The sequence below is a fragment of the Urocampus carinirostris genome, chromosome 16 (genome assembly GCF_059441175.1).
Source record: "Urocampus carinirostris isolate Australia breed hairy pipefish chromosome 16, RoL_Ucar_1.0, whole genome shotgun sequence".
Classification (NCBI taxonomy): Eukaryota; Metazoa; Chordata; class Actinopteri; order Syngnathiformes; family Syngnathidae; genus Urocampus; species Urocampus carinirostris.
The window spans coordinates 28,076,108-28,092,893 of NC_142364.1; the positions used below are offsets into that span (position 1 = coordinate 28,076,108).

The 16,786-nt window shown below is 39.7% G+C and overlaps 2 protein-coding genes across 2 annotated transcripts; one reads left to right on the plus strand and one right to left on the minus strand.

Moving 5' to 3' along the window:
• Positions 1–1,114: 1,114 nt before the first annotated feature.
• On the minus strand, positions 1,115–6,652 carry dnlz (DNL-type zinc finger). Its single transcript, XM_088320113.1, has 3 exons — positions 6,365–6,652; positions 4,508–4,647; positions 1,115–2,039 (listed from the first exon to the last, which is right to left on the minus strand). Exons 1-3 carry the CDS (start codon positions 6,626–6,628, stop codon positions 1,898–1,900), a joined length of 546 nt encoding a protein of 181 aa, XP_088176239.1. The 5' UTR covers positions 6,629–6,652; the 3' UTR covers positions 1,115–1,897.
• A 62-nt stretch (positions 6,653–6,714) lies between these two features.
• lrrc8aa (leucine rich repeat containing 8 VRAC subunit Aa) lies at positions 6,715–14,910 on the plus strand. The gene is made up of 3 exons (XM_088355721.1): positions 6,715–7,300; positions 8,283–10,419; positions 12,351–14,910. Exons 2-3 carry the CDS (start codon positions 8,293–8,295, stop codon positions 12,624–12,626), a joined length of 2,403 nt encoding a protein of 800 aa, XP_088211847.1. The 5' UTR covers positions 6,715–7,300; positions 8,283–8,292; the 3' UTR covers positions 12,627–14,910.
• The last annotated feature ends 1,876 nt before the right edge of the window (positions 14,911–16,786 follow it).

The window sequence follows — 16,786 nt, forward strand, 5'->3', positions numbered from 1 at the left end:
CACTGCCTTGAAATGGTTCAGTCCATTTGATTCCTGGCACTTCTCCTTACCCACTATCCCTTCACTCGGCTACTGTCACTTGTGGCATAGCGGCAGAGTCTGGAGGCTCCGGTGTATTACAGTAAGAGTATTTTATTATGGATGCTAAAAGGTTCCATAATTCTATTGAAAAAAGGATCAATTAATTAATAAAAACAGCCTTTAAAAATAAAAAGCCTTGAACAAAACATTTTAATTAAGAGGTTATTCTAATTGAATTGTACATGTAATGACACTTGAAGTGAAATGAAAAACTGTTTTACCAGCTAGACACTCTGGAACCTAAAATCGCCCCTGTAATTAAGAGCATCAAAAAAAATAAATCGAAAACGAAGAAGCCCTTTTGCTTTCATCGCTATAGAAACACCGGATTCACAGGTTTTTGTTCAGGAACATTGTCATATTTATATTGTTGGTTGCAGTTTGTTGCTCACTGAATGTTTATTTTTCCTGTTTGTGTAAATTTGTGGTGTTGCCACAGCTATGGATCACTTTACCACAAATTACACCTGGAATTGTTATTTTGGGCTTTAGAGAAATTAGTGGAGAAGCGATCCCAAGACAATAGTAGTATCGATCGGCTCAAAGTACTTGCTTAGTACCGATGTTATGCATATTTGGATAAATCAGCCCTAACTCAACAAGAAAGCCCATTGTAACCCAGACCTCAACAAACCTTTTTTTAGTTTATTTCCATACTGAATCCATCCGTCCATTATCCGAACGGCTTATCCTCAGTAGGGTCGTGGGGGTGCTGGAGCCCATCCCAGCTATCTTCTGGCAGTGGGCAGGGGACACCCTGAACTGGTCGCAGGGCACACAGAGACAGACAACTTACTCGCTCTTTCACACCTAGGGACAATTTGGACTAGCCAATTAACCTGACATACATGTTTTTGGAATGTGGGAGGAACCAGAGTTCCCGGAGGAAACCCACACAAGCACGGGTAGAACATGCAAACTCCACACAGGAAGGTTTGATCTCATGACCTCAGATCTGTGCTGCACACGCACTAACCACTGCGCCGCCGTGCTGCCCATCACATTAAATCCACTTAAACAAATTGATATAAAGTTACTGTAAAACAGTTTTATAATGTTTTTTTTCCTTAAATAAAGCATGAAAAAGAGCAATTTTACACACAACTGGACACATTCAGCAACTGTGGACGCCAGTTAGTCAATGTTCAAAAGAATAAACATAAATGTATGACAAGGTATTGACAAAAATACATTTCAGCGACTTCTTCAGGGTCATAATGTGACTTTGATTTTTTTGTTTTTGTTTACCGTTTTGCTTTTGAGAAGCACGGCTGACTATTGGTAAGGCTGCCTCACAATTTCACTGTTAAGAAGTCTAAATCTTATTTTGCAGAGTTTACCAGCTCTCACAAAAACATTCATGTATCCCGTAAAGAAGAGACTGTTGGTTTTTACAATAGACCACAATAAATACTATTTTACACTCAAAGTAGAAAAACTGGACACATTCTCAATGCCATTTAGTTGACATACATAACACTTATATGATATAATGTATCTCAGGATAAATTCAAAAATGCATTTCAATAACTGCTTTAGGTTCATAATGCAATTTATTTTCTTGCATACTAGTAGTACGGCAGCCTCACAATTTTGCCGTTTAGAATCTAAATCGAATTTTGGTATATTTTCCTGCCTTTAATAACACCTTCATGTTACCTGTAATGAATACTCTTAAATGTGCTCGTGTTTGTCTTGGTGACCCTGTGGAACCAGTCCAGGGTGTATACCGAGCGGAGATATACTCCAACTCAGCTGCTCCGTGTCATCCAAAATGAGGAAAGGGGAAGTAAAAAAAAAAAAAAAAAAATTACATTTAAAGATCTTTATCAGAGTCCTTTTTGTCTGCGGTTTCCTGTTGAGGACCTTCGTCCTCAGTCAAGACGACTTGGAGTAAGTCACTTTCTCCCAACCGTCTCACGGTCTCTCCTTTTGCAGCCAGGATCTCTTCAATGTTCCTGACCACAAAGTATAACACGCTCAGTATTGACGATCCATACACTTTCTTGAACAGGTCAGCTTCAGCTTTTAGAACAGTCTGCTGTGATTTTACATTTGGGCAAATCCGATGATCTCAGGGAGCCTATGGTTAAAAAAGCTAATTTAAAACTCCGGTAAATACTCAAGTTAATTTTTTTTTTTTTAATTTAGCCGTGGGCTTCACGCTATTTAACATGTTATTTCTTTCAAATATGTAAAACTACAATTGCAAATATAAATTAGGTTAATTCTAACCTTTTAACAAAAGTTTGATAGACCTGGCAGAGAAATGCATGCAAATACAGCAAGCAAATGTGGAAATAAATGTAGGGCAAATAAGCCCAGCTCAACAATGACTATCCCATTCATATTACAATATTCTCCTGTTCATGTTGGCCGCATTCCCCCCGCCCCCCAAAAAACTTCCCCTTTTTCTATTCAAAGAATCTCCTTTTTGTTTCAACCAGACTCAGACTATGTACCATTTCGTTTAGTCAGGACCATATTTTCTCTTTTACTTCCATTACCACAGAGACCACAAATTGGGAGTAAGATAACACCTTCCGTAAAACAAGGGAATCACTGCCCCTAATAGAAGAGATCTTGACCACAATTAGCTCTCATTTCTTTCTGGACTTCCCGCACAATAGCTGCACAGACCATGCAGGCCAGCGTTGCAGCCTTCCATCAGAACACAGAGTAATCGGTAGGAACATCTTGGATCATGAAGGAGAACCACTCTAGACGCAACTTCTAAGGTGACAGTTTGAACTAAACATCATACTGTTAGTTCTTGGGGAAGTGGAATTTTATGTACAAAAGAATCTCCCCAAATCGAATAACACTAAAGAGCGGGAACCTTTTAGTTTCGTTTTGCTAGTAACTCAACCTTTTTACCAGTCAGATTTCCCAGTGTCCCTTGCGTTTTCTTTTGTTTCTTGTCGATTGAATGTATTAATAAATAATTTGTTTTATATTACTCTGTCTGGTTCCTTGGTTCCATCTCTCTCTGAAATAGTAAATCATATCAGAATCCCATTAACGGAAAGTGATGACTTAATTGAAAATGAAATCAATTAGTAGCAAGTTTTGCTCCTTCAGAAAAAATAAATAAATCTTAAAACTAAGCTATATGGGGAAGCGTTAGCGACATCTAAAGGCGAATTTGTTAACTGATTACAATAAATAACTATTTTCATTCCTGAATACCGTAAATTCAGGACTATAAGCCGCTACTTTTCCCCCAAACTTTCAACCCTGCGGCTTATTCAGTGATGCGGCCAATTTATGTCATTTTTCTAACGGCCGCCAGCGGCGCTCGAGTACAAAAGGTAAGATTTAGACCGGTGGAATATATGCGCCGAGGAAGACTGCAACTTCACTAAAACTGGCCGAATGCGAAAGGCAACTTTTTCGCAAGTCTGCCGGTGGATCCTGACAGCGTGGGGCAGTATCAAAAAATCCACCATCACCAACGAGTTCCGAAAAGCCGGTCTGCTGCGTGACGGAGAGGAGGGCTCAGAATCAGGAGTGGATGAAAGTGGGACGACGTCTATATGACACTGTTTCTTTCCGACACTGAGGAAGACGACTTTGATGGCTTCAGTTCTAAGGAGGAAGATGAGGACGGTTTATCGTGATTTTTACAAGTACGGTATGTTTTTTTAACAGACACGTTTACTGTGTTGCAAGCATGTTGCTAGCGTGTTGCTACCATTAACGGGCACCGTTTGGGATGAAAGTTATATTATTATTATAATTAAAGCTTTGAAAACTCTCTCGGTGTACCGTCTTTCTTTGTAAATATGTGTAACCCATGTATAATATGTATTTGCAACTGTATATTTTTGTAATGTATTTATTTGAGACACTTATTCTGATATGTTTTGCTAAATAAAAAAGAGGAGCGGAGCAAATGCGGGCTGACGGGAAGTGGAGTAAAGGTGAGTGAGACCTGTTTGATGTCGTGGCGGACAACAGTGGATATATATTTTTCCCACCCTTACCTTTGGAAATATAGACTTCTTTTCCTTGGATTACTTTCAACGGGTACCCGGACTATGCAGGTCTGCATCAAACCTAAAGTACAGGTATCATTTTCCGTTCATTTTGCCGGCTGTGATTTTTGGACTGTGTACTTCAATAAAGGACATTTAGTTTCAACCGCGGGACTTGAAGTCGGGTTTGGATCAATTTTGTGTTTGTGTTACAATTTTTAATGTGGGCACATGCGGCTTAATTACAGGTGCGCCTTGTGTATGTACAAAATCAGTTTTCCTCTTAAAATGTGGTGGGTGCGGCTTATAATCAGGTGCGCTCTATAGTCCGGAAATTACGGTATATTAAATTAAAGCAAAAACAACTGCATACATTACAAACGAGAATACAGTAAAGGGTTTGCCGTTATTAGAATTCATAACCACTGTTTTGCCAAAACAGGACCAACCTCTTCCCTTCCAGATCAGAGAACCATCCCAGGTTGTCCGCGATAATGTGGTGATTCTTGCATCCTGGACATGTCACAATAACCACACCGTTGTGATACGCCTGCTTCGAGATCTTCTGTGTGGATCGGTTGGTGCATACCTATAAAAAGTTCCATTTTACACAGAGTTTATGAAGCTTCATTAATGTAGCACTAAAATACCAATTACAATTTACGTTTGGATGACTAACAGGATTGGTCATACTTTATACAGACTATACCATTATTATAAACAATTGAACAAGTACTGTGGTATATAGATTAGTAAACTTGTATTACCAACAAGCACACACACGCACACACCCACCCACACAAGAATTTGCCAATTGCAGGCTATTCGTATCGTATTCATCCAAAGGTTTTTTAAGTAATTTGGTGCTCTATTTTTCATTGCACTATTGTTTCAATGCACATGCAACTTATGTCAGTCTCCAAGCACTACCTAGTAAAGATTTTGTCTATTTATCATGGCATTCGTGATTACTAGCATTATAGAGTGAAAAGATGGGTAAAACTAAATTCATCTGGTATTATTGGAAAAAAATGATGGACGTAGTAAAGGTGATGATGATGATGATGATGATAATGAAGACACTATGTATCCACAGAGCCAATGTAAATATGCATGTTCTAGAGGTGTTTGTTGTATGTAAATACAAGGAAGAACTTACTGTGAGACACAATTATTAATGAAGTTATAATGAAGCCAATGGGGTAAGATATAATAAGCATGTGCTTCTTCCTACTCCCTTTCAAACATGTACATGAACATTGTTTTTTTTTTTTTTTTTTTTTAGATTTGTTGTTTTGTTTTTGCTTTTGTCATGTTTGAAATAAATGTTTTATTCATTCATTCGTTCGTTCGTTCGTTCATTCTTTTTCCCCTATCTTTTTTAAATAGACACTGTGGGAAATGTGAATTTCCCTTCGGGGATGAACAAAGTATCTATCTATCTATCTATCTATCTATCTATTAAGCCACTAAATGTTAATGTATTGTGGAATGCAACCGTAAATGAATGCATCAAAGCACAAGGAAGAAATCAAACTACGGAGACTCAAAAGTGACAAAATCGCATCATTTTTAACCCAACCTTTTACAAGTTGTCTTTATTTTTTTTGGTGGAAGAATCCTTAGTAACAGAGCAGGAGACTATTATGTCAGCGCCTGCTAGGTGAGCTTCATTCATTCATTTTCTACACTGCTTATCCTCAGTAAGTTCACGGGGGTCCTGGAGCCAATCCCAGCTGTCTTCGGGCATTGGGCAGGGGACACCCTGAACCGGTTGCCAGCCAGTCGCAGGGCACACAGAGACAGACAACTCACTCGCTCATTCACACCTAGGGACAATTTGGACAAGCCAATTAACCTAACATGCATGTTTTTGGAAAGTGGGAGAAAACTGGAGTGCCCAGAGGAAACCCACGCAATTACCTGAGATGCATGTTTACAGAATGTGGGAGGGGACTGGAGTGTCCGGTGGAAACCCACGCAAGCACAGGGAGAACATGCAAACTCCACACAAAAACGTACGATCTCATGACCTCAGAACTGCGCTAACCACTGCTCTTCCATGCTGCCCTAGATGAGCTTCATGTTATGTAAAATGAGTTACTTTTTTGCTTGACTATTAAATGTTGTTTTAAACAATGTTCTCTACGTTGTTGTCAATGACAACACAATCAATTCGAATTCAAATCATGTGTTAAATAGTGTTCTTATCAATTCTTATCAATTCATTTACAGGTTTAAAATAAGAAAAGTGGCTCAAGGAAGCATTTTTTTTTAGCATTTCACGTTATTGAAGATGTACATACCTTGCATGTGTACACAAGATGGTAATGTGTCGACTGGATTTTCCCAACAGCATCACTGGAAAAACTTCTCCAATTTGACTGGACTGTTTTCAAGTGTACCTGAAAGCGACTGCTGTAAGGGTTCAAATTAGAAAAGTTCGGGGTCAGTGCTGCTGCCAGGTGATACTGTGGGTTAAGTACGAAAACCAAGGAGAGTGATCGCGAAATCGGTGAAAAAGTCTTTAGTGGCGAGCAAAAACGAACGAGGTATCGGTGGAGCGCCATGCCACTGACGTTATTATACGTCGCTTGGAACTTCTGAGTCGTCGCGTGTTTATGACGTCAAACCCGTTTACTGCGCACGTGTGGGACAGTGCTGCGCGCAGTGTTTTGTTTTTCAATAAGGAATCATATTGTGTCATGTTTTGGAACACAAGAAAGTGCAGTAGTATTTGCTGCGTTTTCACAATGTGTCTCCAACCTTTACTTTCCCGCTGAATGCTGAGGCCACCCGTCGTGACAAGATGGTGTTTTTCTCAAGATCTTTTCGTTTTCGACATTTTTTTGCGAACGCAAAATGCGTTTGACCCAAAGTAACCGGCGATGTTTACTACAAGGAATCCTTAAAGCAGTCTTTGATTGCACGCTGTCGATTTTCAATTAAAACAGCGGATGGAAAGTAAATTCAAGCTACGATCGGGAAAACTACTACAGTACAAAATGACTTTATTATGGAAAAAAAATAATCAGCGACGAGGAAATGTACTACTTCCGGCAGGAGCGTGTTGGCTACCCAATTGACGCCTATCTGGAAGTGTTCTCTCCCGGAAGCTGCAGTTTTACGCCTACGGGGGCTGCTGTTCATCAGGGTCCACACCCACCGAACCGGTGTCGTCAGGACCTCTCCGGGGTAGAGAAATGTGTCCCTGGTGTATGGGGGAGTTGACAGACATAAAAGTGAGTTTTCATTTCTGCAAGCACATTTATAAGAAGACCCGAGTTAGTGCCGTTTTTTTCACAGCTACTGCTGCCACTTTTGGCCTGCTAGTGCGACATGAAGCTAAATAGCTGAGATAATTTTCATTCTGAAAACACATTAAAATTTCTTATGCGAATGAATGCTAAAATAAAAAAAAATTTATTTACATTTATCATAATCAAGTAGATGTAATAAATATCATGCTCCGTTATGGAGTATCTGATTGCAAAGGAAAATGATCTATTGAGATCACATCAAACATGCATTGAACATGATGACAATCACACATTGTTAAAGCTGGTGTCACCGACTTTTTTTTTAAGCTGAGAGCTATTTTTTTGTCACTAATTAATGCGAAAGGCTACCATTTTTTATACCTTTCTAAAATAACTTATGCTATCATCAGGTTGTAATTATAAGAAGGTAAGTCAACCGCTAAAACATAATGTCAGTTCGAAATTAAATTTACGAGAAAATCACAATGACCTATCACTGGTGAGCTATTTTCAGAACCTGTCTGCAGGCTACTCGGGTGTTCCTAAGGGTGTAGAAATGTATTTGATTCTGTATATTGCAGTTGTTTCATGTCAGTATTTGTTATGAAAGTAGTTACATTTTTAAGAAAAAAATGCTTTGATTGGCATCACATGGGATTGTGACATCACTAGCTTGTAAAGAGCAAGTTTGATCTAGTTCCAAATAAAAGTGACATGTTTAATATTGTATGTGTTACATTATGTATTCACCGTTAGCTGCACATAATGTTATTCATACAGGGTTTTTCACATAAAGAGGGAGTGACAGGGTCGGTTTGACATCAATGGTCTTGACGGAAACTAACCAGTTTGGGTCAGCAGTTTTGTCTGTAGTTTCAGAGGCAAAATGAAAGGTTCTCTCTCAAAGGCAAAAGTAGATAAGCATCTCTGGAGGCTAATCAGTGGCATGTCTGCGTCCCTGCAGGTAACCCATCATGATTCCTATCACAGAACTTCGGTACTTTGCTGACACTCAACCGACGTACCGTATCCTGAAGCCGTGGTGGGATGTCTTCAACGACTACCTTTCGTTGATCATGCTGATGATCGCCGTGTTTGGCGGCACGCTGCAGATCACACAGGACAAGATGATATGCTTACCCTGTAAATTGATGGGTAACAACTCATGTGAGGCGGGGCCTTCCAGAAGCACCTCAAATTTTCGCCCAGGGGTCATGCGGGGCATACAGAACCATTTGGACCGCCACCAGTACAGCTACATTGATGCTGTGTGCTACGAGACCGAACTTCACTGGTTCGCCAAGTACTTCCCCTATCTGGTGCTGCTTCACACACTCATCTTCCTGGCCTGTAGCAACTTCTGGTTCAAATTCCCTCACACTAGCTCCAAACTGGAACACTTTGTCTCCATCCTACTGAAGTGCTTTGACTCGCCATGGACCACCAGAGCGCTTTCAGAAACAGTCGTGGAGGAGAGGGACTCCAAGCCTTTAGGTAATGCCAACGGCTCAGCAGACAAAAAGACCGTGTACCAGCCATCAACTTCCGACAAGGACGTGGAGGCTAGCATACCTATGCTCCAGAGAACAAAGACCAAAATCGAACAAGGGATCGTAGAACGTTCAGAAACTGGGGTTCTGGACAAGAAGGAAGGGGAACAGGCCAAGGCTCTCTTTGAAAAGGTGAAGAAGTTTAGGATCCACGTTGAAGAAGGTGACGTCATCCACCGTCTCTACGTGCGTCAGACCATCATTAAAGTCATCATGTTTTTTCTGATTATAAGCTATGCCAGCTATTATGTTTTTGACATCCGCTTTAACGTCATGTGTACAGTGGAGACGGAGAAGTTGACGGGCTTCAGCACCTTTCACTGTGCCCATCCACTCGCGACACTCTTCAAAATCCTGGCATCCTTTTACATCAGCCTTGTTCTGGTGTACGGTCTGATCGCCATGTACACGCTGAGTTGGATGCTGCGCAGCACACTCAAGCGCTATTCCTTCGAAGCCATCCGTGAGGAAGGCAGCTACAGCGACATCCCTGACCTGAAGAATGACTTTGCCTTCATGCTGCATATGCTGGACCAGTACGACCCGCTCTACTCCAGACGCTTTGCCGTCTTCCTATCGGAGGTGAGCGAGAACAAGCTGCGGCAGCTCAATCTCAACAACGAGTGGACATTGGAGAAGCTGCGACAGCACATCTCCACAAACTCCCAGGACAAGTTGGAGCTGCACCTCTGCATGTTGAGTGGAATCCCTGACACAGTCTTCGACCTTCCGGAGCTGGAGGCCCTGAAGTTAGAGTTAATCCCTGATGTCACTATCCCGCCCATTATAGCCAAGCTTTCCAACTTGCGCGAACTGAGGCTCTACCACACACCGGCCAAAATTGAGTCAGCCGCCCTGACGTTTCTCAAGGAAAAACTGAAGTCCCTGCATATCAAGTTTACTGACATGAAGGAGCTCCCGCTGTGGATCTCCAGCCTCAAGAACCTCAGCGAGCTGCACCTCACCGGGAACCTGAGCGCTGACAACAGCCGCTTCTTAGTCCTGGACGGGCTACGTGAGCTAAAGAGACTCAAAGTACTCCGTCTGAAGAGCAACCTGTACAAGCTGCCACAGGTGGTGACCGACCTGAGCCCGCACCTCCAAAAGCTCTCCATCAACAACGAAGGCACAAAGCTCATGGTGCTCAACAGCATGAAAAAGATGGTTAACCTGAGCGAATTGGAGCTTGTACACTGCAACCTGGAGCGCATCCCGCATTCCATCTTCAGCTTGCACAACCTGCAGGAGATTAACCTGAAGGACAATAATCTGAAAACCATTGAGGAGATCATCAGCTTCCAGCACTTGCGACGCCTGGTGTGCCTGAAGCTCTGGTATAACCAGATCGCATACATCCCCATCCAGATTGGAACCCTTAACAACCTGGAGAAACTTTACTTTAACAAGAACAAGATTGAGAAGCTGCCTGCCCAGCTTTTCTTCTGTCAGAAGTTGCGCTTCTTGGACTTGAGTCACAACAATTTGACTGTCATCCCGCCTGATGTAGGCTATCTACAGAGTCTGCAGCACTTCGCTATCACAGAAAATCAAGTAAGACGTTCTGAGCTGTACTGTGTAAGTTGTCAGTCTTCCAGGTCATGATCATTTACAAATATTAAATAGAGGCACATTTAATTAAGATGTTTAACTCTGAATGTTCCTCTTGAGTGAAATAATCTTATGCAACTTTATTCTCTGAAAAGTAATGCAGTTAAAAAAATGAGAATGTGAAACATTCTGGACTCATTACAAATCCACTAAAATATTGCTAGCCTTTTATTATTTACATATTGCTGATTATTTGAATAGCCTACTAGTATACTTTTTATGATATTCTAATATTTTGCTCCCACCTTTTTCGGCATTATTACTGTCAAAGTTCAAGCAATATTATGAAAAAAATACAAATTGTTATATTTTAGCGGATTAATAATGAATCCCTAACTTACGAAATTTTTGTTTTTTTGGTTACATTACACAAAAACAAGTGCGTTTTAACTCAATTGTAGAAGTAAGATATTTGAAACGCATTATTTTGGGTTATCTTCCATGCTAAGAAAACGTAATGTGCCTTAATTTCAGAGTATCGTCAGTTGAATCCACCCAAGACCGATGAAAACCTGTACAGATCATTTGGAAATATTGGAAGTGGGGCAATACAAAAAACTTAGCTTATTTGGCGTTATTGCTGTTAAAGTTAAAGATTGGTTAAAAAAGGATATTTTAGTCTATGCCGTGAACAGCAATATTAAAACAATAGACTTGTAATATATTATTAGATTGATAATGAAAGTCAGATTTTTTTCTCTAATCCTCGAGGAACGATATAACAATTGAGTGCAATTTGGTCTATTACTGCCAAGAGCAACAACACAAAAAGACACATCTGTTTAGCAATCTGGCACTATTCTCCACTGTATGGTTGCCCTGGCACTGTCCTCTAGAATATAGGGCTCACATTTTGTGCAACACAGCCCTCATTCGCGTTTTCTGTCACTGCAGTAGTAAATATGTGCTCATCATTTTAATCAGCATATTGGTCACATGATTTGAAAACACTTGAAGGAAACAACGTAGAGTAGAACAGAAAACAACACTGCTGACAATGTCTTATTTTTAAGATTTTCCTTTATAGATCATTGGTTGTTCGGATCAGCAATTTCAGTTAAATATGTCATGTAGCAGATAAACACAGTGATATTTGAAGTGAAGTGAAATGAAGTTTTGAGGATTTACAGAAAGTGAGCAATAATTACTTAAACAAAAGTAGGCAGGTGCATAAATTTGGTCACCCCCAACAGAAAAATTACATCAATATTTAGTAGATCCTCCTTTTGCAGAAATAACAGCCTCTAAACGCTTCCTAAAGCTTCCATTGAGGGTCTGGATTCTGGTTGAAGGTATTTTTGACCATTCTTCTTTACAAAACATCTCCACTTCAGTCAGGATTGATGGTTTCTGAGCATGGACAGCCCGCTTTAAATCACACCAGATTTTCAATATTATTCAGGTCTGGGGACTGAGATGGCCATTCCAGAACATTGTACTTGTTCCTCTGCATGAATGCCTTGGTAGAATTTGAGCATTGTTTGGGGTTGTTGTCTTGTTGAAGTATCCAGCGCAACTTCAGCTTTGTCAATGGACTATTTGATAGGATTCAGTGTGTTTCCTGTTGCAATCTGGGTTTGATCCATGTTGTATCCAATGATATGTAATTGTGATCAGTGATATCTTCTGACTAATCATATAACACACAAATATGTTATTTTTATTTTGCAGCCATAGCCTTTAGTGTAGTTTAAATTACATGTGCCTTAAAGTCTGGTGCACCTTTTATATTAAAACTATATCACCAAATACATTTTTTTTAGGTGCACCTTATAGTGTGTAAGATATAGGAGTTATTTTTTGTGGCTATTAAGGCCTGTGGCTCTAAATCCAGTGCAGCTAGCTCAGCATTTTCACTCTCACATCTTATTCAGATCGAGAATCTGCCGAAGGAATTGTTCCAGTGCAAGAAACTGCGTGTGCTGCAGCTGAGCAACAACTGCCTGCAAGCGCTACCGGAGTGTGTGGGCGAACTGTCTGGCCTTACCCAGCTGGAGCTACGCGGCAACAACCTGGAGAAGCTGCCACCTCAGCTGGGCGAATGTCGGTTGCTGCTGCGAGGAGGCCTGGTTGTGGAGGAGAAGCTGTTCAACACCTTGCCGCCCGAGGTCAAAGAGCAGATGCTAGGCGTAGACAAAGAGAAAGTGTGACAGCTTTTTACACTTTTGTAGACTTTTGAAGGTAAGTGGAGGGCTTTACTTTTTCGGGACCATGGCAGATCCACAGATAGACAGTATTTTCCGCACTGTAAGGCGCATCAGACTATAAGGTGCATGAAATTGAGGCTACAGCAAAAGCTACCGTGTGTTTTGGTGTATGACCATGGGCTCTTTATACACATATATATATATATATATATATATATATATATATATATAATCCACAGATTGTAGGTGTTGCTGATCAAAATCGCAAAATCGAACCCAGATAGTAGCGGTAAGTGCTGTGACATTTTACTACTAGACCACCAGTGTTAGAGATCCGTGTTTCTCAACTCGTAAGTCGGGACACAAAAGTAGGTTGCAGATCTGATTTCAGGCCTTTGCCTTGGCAACATGATGCTACATAAAGAAAAAAATGACTGAGCGTCATTTAAACTCTTTAACAGTAACTGGCGATCATTCTCTGCAAATGCGAGTTGACACCTGCCATTTTACACCACAGATAAAGATGGAGAAAGTTTCTTTATACATGTTGAGCATGGCCAAACGCAGAAACTGTGAAGAATATTCGAGATATGCCACGGAAGTGAAGCGCCCCGGATTTCATTGAAAATAAAGCTAAATGAGCATTAAAGGGAATATTATTACCTGAAGTCATTTTGGGTTCGCTAGTCATTTTAGATTAAAAAATGAATATATTCTACTATTTCTGGTTCAAACTATACAATCCTTCATTCAATAAATATAAGAAGCAGAAATTGTTTCCCAAAGTCGAAGTAGTTGAGAACCACTAGGTAAAATACGAAAAGGCATTAGAGCTTGTCTCAATTATCACACTATATGTACTCACAAAGCCAGAAACACTGATTTGCATAGTGCATTTTGTTCTGCATTCTGAGTTGCTAAACAGTCTCACCTTGTCTTCACCTATGCGTCAAAGACGTGACGTGACTTCTGTTTTCTCTACTCTCTAACATCTGTCGGTGAACAAGTAAAGAGACTGTTTACCTGTCAGAATGCACAATAAATTTTGTGTTTCTAGCACCGTGAGTAAAATAAGTGTGATCATGACCTAAGCGCCAATGCCTTTGCGCAGGTTGTCTGTACTACTGGTGGTCCAAAAGTAAATTGTTGGCGTTCTCACCACCACTACTCTGATTCAGTTCCTGTTGCTTGCTAATTTCTGCGATTTCTATTCGCAGTTTATTGATTGATTAATCATTGCACAGATACGGTAAACTAGTATACCGTAAGCCGTAAGGCATACCTATTTGTCCTGAAATACATGCCTGTAGCTACTGTATGCATTACCAAATCTATTTGAAGTGCATCCTGTTTTAAGGCACACATACTTATTTCTAATCTGAGTTTTTAGATGAGCCTTATAGTCTGGAAAATATGTTACCCTAAGAAGCCTTAAATTTTAATGCTGCATGCTCTAGTGATTCCTGTGAGGTCTTAATCTTACACTTTCAGCCTTGAAAGTCAGTGTGGTTTGCCAACCGACACCCCTTTTTTAAATCAGCACGTTGAAGTACTTTTCTTCCTTCACTGCTCAGTGCCAATGGACCAGAGTTTACGCCAATGAGGAACTGTTGACAAAGAATGTGAGAAGTTTTTTATAGTGGACTGTTAAGTTCACTCGTCAGATAAAAATAGTTTTCGAATACTGCTCTTTTACTGCCATAGACATTTACATTTGTCAACTGGAATCCACTTGGTTGATGGGTAGATACGTACGGAGGACTGATCCTGCCATATGTAAAATAAATGTGCAAATATATGCCATGTAGGAATCCAAATTTATGTGTCGTTTGTTCTTTTTGTTTTATCAATGGGGTGGCGCAGCATAATTTTTAAGTGTATATGGTAGGCATGCCTTTGTTGTCTGACAAGTAGATATCCTATCCACAAGGGCAAAGGGTTTTGACTGCTAACCTAATGAATGGTTGTCAATGGTAATCGGCCTATTTTAACAGACTTCAAATGGAATTAATGATTGCTTTTCTTTAACCTGATGACCGTTTTAATGTAGTCTAAGAAAATTTAGTAACTCAAGTGAATTCAGGGAACAAGTTGTGCGTCTCCCTAGCTCCACCAACATATGGATACTTCAGTAGTTCCAAATTGGACAGAACTCCTTTAACATGCCATCTTAATAAATTCACCAGTTTCACTCGTTTAGTTAGGTATGTATTTTGTCACATATTTATTTGTGGATTTTTTTCCTGTATTCATGTATTTTGTCACAATATATAGTTGTTCAAATGAGGAGATGGCTCAGTTGCACACAACAAAATACATTACAAAATAAATACTGAAAATAATACATGACAAAATGCATAGGTATATAATTAAATTGCGTTTATGTCATATGTTTAGATATTATGTGATTTAATTATGTGTTCATTCACAGTAATTATCCATGTATAACGCATGCTTTTTTTGCCCGCGGTTTTAACGTTGAAAAATTGCTGACCACAATCGTAAAACTATGGTTGCAACGGGAATCTAACCCAGGTATAAGCGCCAATCTCTAACCACTGGACTACTATGACGTCATATAATTAGGCGTTAGACTGTATCTCCTAATCACACTTTTTTTACTCAAGGTATTGCATCCATGCGTGTGTATAAATTTTACATCCATCCAACTGCAAAGTTCAAGCTGAGAGATAAGTGAAAGAAAATTTTCAGAAATCGACATACATTGTACGTTTTTTTTGGTACAACAAGTGCGTATATATTACAATCAGACCTCACAAAATGTCAAATGACAGCATATGATATCCAGGCAAACAAACAAACAAACATCATTATACCGATTTTCAATAAGAAATTAAGAGTTGCGTGTTATAAGTGAATGCAGGTTATACATGAAAAACTACGGAACTCATAAGGCATATATTTGTCTATGTTAATCATTTTTATCTACTGTACATATGGCAGGATTGGTCCTCCAAAGATGTTAAAGATTTTGCCAGCGAAATCAATACAAACAAAGCACTTTATGTCAATGCACGCTCCCATGTGTTGTTTTATGTTTAAGTATGGGCGGATATAGTGCTTTTCCATTGTAGCAGGATGTATTTTGGGTTTAGGGTGAGAGCCACGATTTGGCAAGTTTACCCGTCTTTTTATTTTTCATAATCTAACTGGACTTTCCAAGCGTTTTTGAGAGAATTACACTATTCAATTCATATTTAGAAAGAATGTGGGTTTGGCTCATCCACTGCAGCATTGGTTTGCTCTATGTGGCTTAACATGATGCCAGACACAACCTTAACTGTATTTTCTTTAGCTCCAGAATTGCTAGTTTGCTGCACTAAACGTTTACCGAATCACACAGTGCATTCTATCTCACAGTAACAGGTTTTTTTATGTTGATGATTAGATATTTGCATTAATTTGACTGCAAAACAAATTAAACCAAAAAGTTAACAGTTTTAGCAGCATTCACCATTCGAAAATGCATAATACACAGTATTGTATTCATGTGCTCTTTTATTTTGTAAATACAATCATTAAAAACACGTTTTTTAAATGCACAATTTTTATAATCGCGTTATAAAACATTAACAAACCAAAATGTAAACAATAAAGTAAACTCTCAAATAAATACTGAAACGCTGATATTCTAGCTAATTAAATGACACTTTTTTACAAGTATGCATACGAGTGTAAAATCTTGCCTTTTTATGTTGAGCACCATTTTTAAAGGAAACATTTTTTTTAAACCTACTGTCTTTTCTCCATGACTACAGCGGACTGTAAGTAGTTATATATTTTTGGGTGCTGAATTAAACAAGCTAACTGCAGGATAGTGGAATTACAGTAAATTCTGCACTACACAGCATGCAAAAATTTAAGTAAGAAACTCAGCTTTGTTTTTGTAAAAGCCCCATCAGATTTTAGGCTGCAGGCTTAGACAGCCATTAAAATGAATTCATTCACACCCATGCATCATCTGCACCGCTTATCCTCAGTAGGGTCTCGGCGGTGCTGGAGCCTATCTCAGCTGTCTTCGGGCAGTGGGCAGGAGACGCCCTGAGCTGGTTACCAGTGGCAGGGCACACAGGGACAAACAAGTTATTCGCTCATTCACACCTAGGGACAATTTGGACCGGACAATTAACCTAACATGCATG

What these genes read in the sequence shown, in the direction of transcription:
- dnlz (XM_088320113.1), bottom strand. Translation starts at nt 6,628, where the DNA reads ATGGCGCTCCACCGATACCTCGTTCGTTTTTGCTCGCCACTAAAGACT. An exon ending in ATCTTGTGTACACATGCAAG is followed by an intron (nt 4,648 to 6,364) that starts GTATGTACATCT and finishes AACTTTTTATAG; the next exon opens with GTATGCACCAACCGATCCAC. An exon ending in TCTGATCTGGAAGGGAAGAG is followed by an intron (nt 2,040 to 4,507) that starts GTTGGTCCTGTT and finishes CTTTGTGGTCAG; the next exon opens with GAACATTGAAGAGATCCTGG.
- lrrc8aa (XM_088355721.1), top strand. Translation starts at nt 8,293, where the DNA reads ATGATTCCTATCACAGAACTTCGGTACTTTGCTGACACTCAACCGACG. An exon ending in TCGCTATCACAGAAAATCAA is followed by an intron (nt 10,420 to 12,350) that starts GTAAGACGTTCT and finishes CATCTTATTCAG; the next exon opens with ATCGAGAATCTGCCGAAGGA.